Source organism: Rattus norvegicus, chromosome X, assembly GCF_021556685.1.
Source record: "Rattus norvegicus strain SHRSP/BbbUtx chromosome X, alternate assembly SHRSP_T2T, whole genome shotgun sequence".
Classification (NCBI taxonomy): Eukaryota; Metazoa; Chordata; class Mammalia; order Rodentia; family Muridae; genus Rattus; species Rattus norvegicus.
Window position 1 is genome coordinate 25,525,364 of NC_141554.1, and position 9,077 is coordinate 25,534,440.

Here is a 9,077-nt window from a genome sequence, read left to right on the forward strand (position 1 = left end):
ATGTCCTCCAAAAGTACATGCATGTTAAAATCACCTGTCCATTAGTCTGTAGTCACTGGGAGGTTGTGAAACCTTTAGGAGATGTAGTAGAAGGAAGTTATACAGTGGAGCATACCCTTAAAGGGAATATTGGGCTCCTGGCCCCTGCTGATTTTTATTTTGCTTTCCAACTACCAGAAACAAACAGTTTTGCTGTTGTGTGAGATGACTGAAAATTAACAAGACCTATGTTGAGTGATGGGCCCACTATGCATAGGGAGAATCAGGGCAAAGGAATTCATAACTGTCTTAGGGTTTCTATTGCTGTGAGAAAACACCATGACCAAAAAGCAAGTTGGGGAGGAAAGGGTTTATTCAGCTTGTACTTCGACATCGCTGTTCATTACCAGAGGAAGTCAGGACAGGAACTCAAACAGGGCTGGATCCTGGAAGCAGGTTGATGCAAGGACCATGGTGAGGTACTGCTTACTGACTTGCTTTCCTATAGAACCCAGGACCACCAGCCCAGGGATGGCACCACCCACAATGGGCTGAGCTCCCCCCATCACCAACTGATAAAATGCCTTAGTTGGATCTCATCCTGGAGGTTATTTCCTCAACTGAGACTCCTTTCTCTCTGATGACTCTAGCTTGTGTTTAATTGACACACAAAACCAGCCAGTACACAAACCATCATCTAGACCACAAAGAATAGTGGACGAGCAAAGTACTAAACAGACAAACTTCAGCCACCAGATGTCACTTTCCTGCTGCACAGTCATGACACAGAGTGTGATATAAAACTCCGTGGTGGAGTGGTAAGTTACACTGCCACACTGCCACACTGTGGGAAGGTGTGGGAAACTGTGATAGGGATGTTGTCATATACATACCAGAGAGCTCAGCTTCTCCTTCAGCTGCTGGTCCCCACTGTCCATCCAGTCTTCCAGGGCTGGGTGCTTTTCTCTCTATTATTCCTGGCTCCCCCTCCCAACTCCTGATTATTCCCTCAGTGAGTAGATCCTTTGTTAAGCTATTCCCCAAAAAGCTAAGGAGCACTTCATACGCTGTCTCTGGGGGAATACAGCCTTCATCATATTGTATTATAACACTGGCCATTTAACGAAAGCTTAGTGAAATGTGGGAAAATATATTCCTAACAGGGGAAACAGAAAAAATAATGAAACTTGCTTTTGCATTCAATAACATTTATTAACGCAAGAGTGAATAAGGCTTGTCCCTCTGCTCTCAGGGTCTGGTGCAGAGAGGTAGACAATCACAATGCTACAGTAGAATCACAGTCGAATAAGTACTATTCATCGAGGTATAGACGAAGTACTTTGGAGGCACAGTAGGAGAGATGGGGATGGGGACTATCTAATTAAAGCCTGCATTGGGGATCCAGGGATAGCTCCAGAGAAGTCATCTGTGAGTTAGTCTTGAAGGAATGAAGTCACCAGATATACACTAAGAAAGGATCCTTGCAGGCTGGGATAAGGCCAGGGAAGTGTGGGATACAGGGAAAGAAGAATGGGTGGGTGGGCATGAAGAAGGATAAGGAATTTGCAGGACAAGGAATTTGCAGGACTGTTAAACACAAACTCAGAGTTCTACTGTAGAAATTAAAATATCTTGTCTCCCCACGAGGCAAAAGACTGAAAGCAGAAAGGGTGGGAGTTTATTCAGTTAAGGGTCCCTGCCACTTTCTCTGTCAGACCATGGGGCTAAAACACCAAAAGCCAAAACTTCACAGTTATGATCTAATTTCTCTAAGCCACAAAATTATTAAAAGCCTTCTTTCAGAAGCTAAAGATGTATATGGATAATGAGTTCTAAATGGGAGAAATCTTGATGGCATTACTTTTTTCCAATAGAGTTATCTGCAACGGACATAAGATTAAAAAAATACATAGTTCCCAAACCATCTGTCTTCTCATTCTCTATGGTTTATATCTTATATCCATCTATATTTCAATGTGCTTAATTACAAAATAAAACTTTCACCTTTCAAATACGATCTTATTTACATTTTTTTTCAGGTGTCAATTTGTATGAGAATATTGTTTTTAAACTTAAAGTTTGTTTTTATAGTGAAATCTCTGCAGTTGAATTTACAGGTTCTCTCTTAATATTTAAAAGAATTTGAAATCTTTAAAACCAATTAGCTGTTTCCTTGAAGGGTTCTAAACTTGCTTCTTTTAAACCACCCTTCCTGAATTTAACTTGAAATTTCATTTTATTCTATATACCTTGAAATTTTACTTTTAAAATTATTATAGGTATACTTTTTTGTAAATTTTGGTTATTCCAATGCATATATTTTTATGTTTTAAATATTTAGAATCCAAATGTTTTCAGTTTCTAAGATTTACCTCTGCTGTTTTTAAGTTAGTGTTTTCTTTCACTATTTTATAAATGTTCATCTTTCATCTTAAATTGTAAAAATTTCTAAATACTCTATTTTCACATACTAACAATTTGGAATCATTTTAAATTAAAAAACATTTAAAAATATTTCTTCTAAAATACTTAACTTAACTTTTTAACATTTAAAATGTTCTCTTAAATCCTTCAAAAGTATTTCTTAATGGTTTTCTTTTTAAAGCTTTAAAGTTTTTTGTTTAAAATATTTGGTTTTTTCCAGACTTCTTTTGCACTTAAAACTATAACTACAATGAAAAATTCCTTTCTTAAAATATACCCCCCACTTAACATAATATCTTTGAAGAAATAAAATGTAATTTGAGAAGATCCCCCTCTCTCCATGCTGAGACTTCGTGTAATTTGCTTTATGTGACCCTTTTCAACCTCTCCTCTCCTCCCCTCCCTCTGACCCCCCAGTTCTTAAGGCTAATGGTCACTGATTGAAAATTCAATGTCTTCCCATAGACTTATGGGACAGGGTAAAATAGTTCCTTTATGCCAAAGTGTCACTTATTATATATGGTCATTATCCACTCCAGGTAGATTTGTGTGTTTCTTTAAGAGGTGTTTGTTGATGTAATGGCATTTACAATTGTCCATTCCAGGTAGGCTTGTGTTGTGAGTCTCTTCAGGATCCTTACTCTTTTTTTTGTTTTTTTCTTACTTTTATTATTTTTTCTTCTTTTTCTTCTTTTTTGTTTTTTTTTTTGTTTTTTTTTTTTGTTTTTTTGTTTTTCTTTTTTTGTTTAACTTTTTAAAATTTTGGTCTGGAAATTGTATCATTCTGGGTAAGATTATTCTTTCTCTATATCTTGCCTGTGATAGAACAGTAGATACCCTTCACTATAGAGTAACTCCTCCATTGTAGCCTTAGTGACTACAGCATCATCGCAGCTGAACCACTGGTCCTTTTCCTGACGGACAAAGCTGGTGTAATGGCCACTTTCCAAAGTACCATGGTGGTTAATCACTGCAAACAAAGAATATTTATTCTCAATTGGCACACACTCCGTTAATGGCTGGCCTTTCATTATGCTTTCTTTAGTAGAGGCCAAAAAGGGTGTCATGTCTAGCTCCAAAGGAAATGAGATAAAAGTATTAATCTTGCGTCTCTGTTTGCCTAAATGTTCAAACCGTTTCAGATGAAAGCAGGCCACAATCGGTAATTTCTTCATTGTGAGCTGTTTGGTAGATTGCTGGTAGCTTTGGCATCGACTGCATTTGATTTTGGCACTGCTTCCCAGGTCTTCGGGCCTTGTAAACCACTTCAGGCAATCTGTAAGTGAGATGACTCGTGGCTTCTGGCCTGTGCTGCCAGCCCTCCCTGGGGTATAAGAGACAGGCAAGTCCAGACTAATGTCCCAGCATGGGTCTATAGTGGTGGAGACACCATGACAGACTTGACAGGTGACATCGGACTGCAGGCCACCTGTAAAGATGTAGTCTATGATGCAGTTACAGTGGTTGAGGTTACCTTCTTGCTCGATGCCATCATCTCTGCTGTGTCTATGCAACACATCTAATATTGCAATCAGAAACTCATGAGCATCCTGTTGCCTGTACCCAGCTAGATGCTCTGCATGGATCCATATCAGGTGAAGCAATTTATAGGGAATATGAGGACTTTGGTTCCCCGAGTACATAGCTTGAAAAAGTGAAGACATCTCACAGACCAAACACAAGCTGGGGCTTGTCATCATGCATTTGTGCTTATCCGAAAGGAAGAACTCCTTCAGTAGTGGAATGCGGGTAAGTGCCTGGACAATACAGTTCATAAAGCAAGTATTCCCAAGATTAATTAACCCTCTGAGGCCTACAGTATAATACACTGTCTTCTTCCTCCTCTTTTTCTTGGGTTTTACCAAACTGGTCTCCTGTTCTTTGGACTCACAGATTGATTGATTTTCTTCAACCTCAGATGCCATTAGTTGCTGATAAGACATATCTCCTGCAGTGGACATTAAGAGTCCCAGAATTTTCTCTTTTGTTTCTTTGGCAATCTTTTCTATATCTTTGTCATATACATAATCCTTACACATAAAGCAATATATAACCCCATGGTAGAGGTCTACTGCTAAATTGTGTTGCTTAGTTTCTGCATGAATATGAATATGTTTCTCAGTAAAGCATCCGAAAAATACACAGGACAGACAAGAGTGGAGTCTGTTCTTATGCGTACTACATACACGACAGATGCATGTCTTTGCCTTACGCTTCCTAGTCTCCGGGGTTCCACTCCAAATGAAACGCTGATAGATCATCCGCAGGTTCCTCCGCCAGTTTTTAGCTACTTTAAAGATCTCTACATGAGAGCAGCCTGTGGGACCCTTATCAAACCCTACCTCCAGTAACCTGTTCTCTGTGCCATCTGAGTCCCCAGAGCAGCCTGGGTCACTAGGGTAGCTTTTCCGTGTTTGGGGTCTGGGTGCAGGCCTGGGTCTACGCCTGGAATTGCGCCAGGCCACCGGCCGCGGCTTGGGCAGGGGTGGTGGCGGCGGCGCTGGCGGGGGAGGCGGAGGTTTGGCGGGAGGCGGGGGTGGGGCCTTGAGCCCACGCCCTCCCCTGGAGCGGGACCTGGGCTGGGGCCGAGGGCGGGGCTTGCGGCGCGGGCAAACCGAGCTGGAGCTGGTGTGACAAGCAGCCGGGATAGAAGGGAGCACCTTCTCATCGCTGCCACTGCCCCTACTTGTTAAGTTCTCCGACGTGGGCTTGGGCTCCGGCCACAGCTCCGGCTTCATCTCCTGGGCTCCCTGTGTACCCCGCATCGTCTGCTCCATTCTCGATGCATTCTCAGCCGCCTGCTCCAAACAGGCTCCTCGACCACCTCCCGAACTCCAACAGGCGACGGAGCGGGAGGACCGGGACGCTTCTCGAACGTGGGCCATCGGCTCACTCCCAAGCCTGGGAAGAAACGCGTCTGGGAATGAGCTATGACTATGGGTGGAGGGAGACAGGAACTCGTGTGGACGGCCAGCCCGGCGTCATGGCCGCGGTGCCGTTAGCCTCAGCCCCTCCCCCTGCCGCGAGCCCCGCGCGCGGCCGCGGCTCCGCCCCTGCACCGGGGCTCGCGTGGCGTGCGGAACCCGAGCCCGCGGCTACCTGCTCCAAAGGCCGCCAGAACTGTGGGTACGGGGAAGGGGAGAAGGGGACTGGCTTGAGCTTTAGGGTGGAAAGGATGGCAACTCTTTTTAAAAGGCATAACCCGCTGTCTTTTCGGCGCTCTGTGCAGCCTGGGTTTGGCGCACCTTTCTCTGCGTTCTTTCCTTGCATCTTTAAGCCCCTTGAGTCAACAGTGTATGTTAAATATGGCTGAAAGGAGGTTATCTTTGGAAAAAACTGACTCAGTGGACGAAAGTGTCCCCTAGCTCCTTTCTTACCTATGCTTCCAGCCTCTACTCCTAAGCGCACTTGCTGTGTGCCACACTCGAGCGCCCTCTCTTGCTCTTTCGTGCCTGTGCCCTCACACCCCGTTTCTGGCTCCTGTCCTCTCATTTCCTAGGGTTTCCCCCAGAATTCAGACTCCCTTCACGCGTGACCACCCCCATCCACAGTACGCGACCCCCAAAGTGCATGCTCCCTCCCCGCAACCACGGCAGCTCCCCAAGCCCGCGGATTTGTAAAAAGGTCTGGGTTTGTTACCTGGGGCCCCAAGGCGCGCTTGATCTAGAAAGTCAGCTGCTGCTGCTGTCCAGGCGCTCCTCTGCCAGTCTTCTCTCTGACCTCTCTTCAGGGCTGGTCACAAGGGGGCCGCCCCCTGGCCCCTCCCCTCTCCACGTATGGGCCCCCAGCCCCGGAATCAGGCCTCCAACAGGGATGAATGGCACCGCTGTCCCCCTAGGCAGAAAAACCCCTTCCTGAAAGAGATTCTACCAGAGGTAACAACAGCCACAGATTTTAGAAAAAGATCTTGGGAAGGCTTAGGCTTCACCTGTTTATGGCACTCTACCGAGGGGGGGGGGTGGAGAAATAGAAAGGAAAAAAAAAAAAAACCCTGAAACAACAGCAACAAAACTAACCAAGGTAGGGTTAGGGATTTACCAAGATGGCAAATTCTACAGTGTTCTCTACGGAAGCTTTAAATTTAAAATCGCAAGAGTAAAGTGGAGAGGTTATTATTTCTGAGTGTCGGGGAGAGGAAAAATAAGCATATGATTCAGGATGAAATAGACCTCAGCCCAGCAACTTGCTGTTTCTACAGGGGAAAACCATAAACACTTTCAGCCTTAGTTCATCAGTCAAAGGCAGAATAATGCTAACATGTTTACATGGAGTTGCAGCATATATGTTCTCGCATCCTTTACATTAGTAACTCTAGTACTCAGTGTTCAGGTTAAAACCAGTAGGTAGCACATTGCAGGGCATCAGCACACTTAAAAACACTGCTATGGGTGAATGTGTAAAGAACCCCGAAAAGGGGATCTGCCTGCTCTATAGTCTGGGCTCCTCCTTACCAAAAACTTTCCAGATCCCAGAAGTCTTTCACCAAGATACCTCCAGAGTATTAACACATATAGTTACAAAACAATTAGGAGAGATGCCTATAAAGAAAAGATTGGAATCAGGAAAATGTATCTCTAAATATTAGCTACGTTATTTCAGAATCAGTTAAAAAAAACTTCCTATTGAAACCTAACACTCTTCCCCATCACAACCTGGGTCTGCTCTCCCAGAGTTAACTCAATGACTTCAGGACATCAACTCAAAGGGGAGGTAGGGGCCACAGCTGACATGGACTATGGGGAAAGACCACAGGGACCTATAACTTTCAGGACTCATACCACAGACTTGGGCTTTCCCAAGATTCTGGCCTCCCTGTAAGATGCCCCCTCCTTTATACCTAGATACAATGAGCTATCCACTAAGGGAGACCTCTCATACCATACAAGTGAGGAGAGTTGGGGAGGGGGCTCTCAGAACACAAGGACAACCTATGATACCCTTTGACATGGCAACGAGAGCTGCTGGGGAAGCAGTTATATTCCCAACATAACCTGTCTCTGCCTACTAAACATCCCCAGATGTCTACACTAAGCAAAGATGTCCTGCTGAGTCTATTGGTTGGGAGGGATGAAAGAAAGAACAAGCCGTGTCTCTTCTGGGCCTTCCATTCCATTCCTCCCATTCCCCATTGAGGTATGAGTTACAGTAGCTCCTGAATGGGTCCTAGAAGGGTCTAAATCACATTTCAGTCTCAAAATCCCGAGTTGACTAAATAAAAACACAGTTAAGTAGTATGAAAGGGGAGCCCAAAGGAACAGAGAGGGCACCCACCTTTCAAACAGACTTGCCTGTATCCAAGTAATATGGATGTTCTAAACAGAAGCTTCACATTCTGAGAAAGGAGAGAGACATTCTAAAATGGCTGTGACTGGAACAAGGGAAGCAGGAAGATTGTCAAAATTTAAATAATATAACTATGTAACTGTAATTTCAGGTGATCAAACCAAACTTGTACAACAATAGAAAATACAAATTGACCACATTTCAGCAATAGGCTGTTGTCAGGACCTATACATCCTTTGTTTCTCTATGTCTCTCAGTCTTTGTTTCTCTGTCTCTGTCTCTTTCACATTCTCGTGTGTGTGTGTGTGTGTGTGTGTGTGTGTGTGTGTGTGTGTTAAAACAGAGTGCAGTCTCACTTGGCATTCACATTTGCTTGCACACTGCTCAGAGTGCAGTCTCACTTGGCATTCACATTTGCTTGCACACTGCTCATATCCAGGCTGCTTTGATTGGTTCCTTGAATCACTCCTTTGTGATTCCGCCAAATTAGTGTCCACTCCATTAAAGGTGATGTGTGTAAGAACAATTTTGCTTCAAAGAAAAAAATGGTTTAGATGTGTAGACACTGGTAAACAGGTCTCCAGAAATGCCATGATTTTGGGGTCTGAGGACAGTTGTGTCAAAGACTTTGCATCAATTAACACTCTCTGCTGTCCTAGAGGGTTGGCGGGATGTCCACCACACTTTAACACTGCAAACATTACATTGTATGATATGGTGTGTGAGGCGAGCCTTTCCAAGAGAAAGGGGTTTAGTAGATTCTAGGTAACTTAAACTTGTAAAGACAATATTGAGACACCTAGCATTTCATGCCCTTACTGCAGGAGGATGATCCTGTGTGACCTGGCTGGTTCACAATTGTGATTTCCTCTTCTTGAGCTCTGAAGCTGTGTGACTTGAAAGCATAAGTTATTCCAGCCATATGAACATCTCATGGCATTGTCCAAATAAAAAGGAATAGGAGAGGTAGACAGCAGGGCCCCTCATGATTTCTTCAGAGATCAGCAACCACTTGAGGAGCCACAGATTACAAACATGACTTGCAGTCCTCCCCATGTGCGCTCTAATCTTCAGTGCCTCCAAAAGTTAAAGACATCCCTCTTGTCCACACTTTACAACATCGTGACACAGGCAGGCTAACGCGGCAACATCATTTCTTCAGAAGACAACAGTGGCTGACACCACAGAGCCCCATGTCCCAGGAAAGCAAACCTGGCGCTTGCATGGTGTGAGGAAAACAAGAAATGGTCATGTTCTTTCAGTCTGAGGGTTCCAGAGTCCCAGGTAAGCAAATCACACACTTTACATCAGTGGCACGTGTACAAGGTGGGCACCCTGCTTGCTGGGTCAGATCTTTCTATGCTCTGTGATGAGACCTGGCAGAATGAATG

General features: G+C 44.3%; 1 protein-coding gene across 1 annotated transcript; it reads right to left on the reverse strand.

The window, feature by feature from the left end:
* Positions 1–3,071: 3,071 nt before the first annotated feature.
* Usp51 (ubiquitin specific peptidase 51) lies at positions 3,072–6,118 on the reverse strand. Its single transcript, NM_001108252.1, is given in 2 exon segments — positions 3,072–5,304; positions 6,043–6,118. A coding segment is annotated over 1 exon segment (2,091 nt). The 5' UTR covers positions 5,289–5,304; positions 6,043–6,118; the 3' UTR covers positions 3,072–3,197.
* Positions 6,119–9,077: the final 2,959 nt, after the last annotated feature.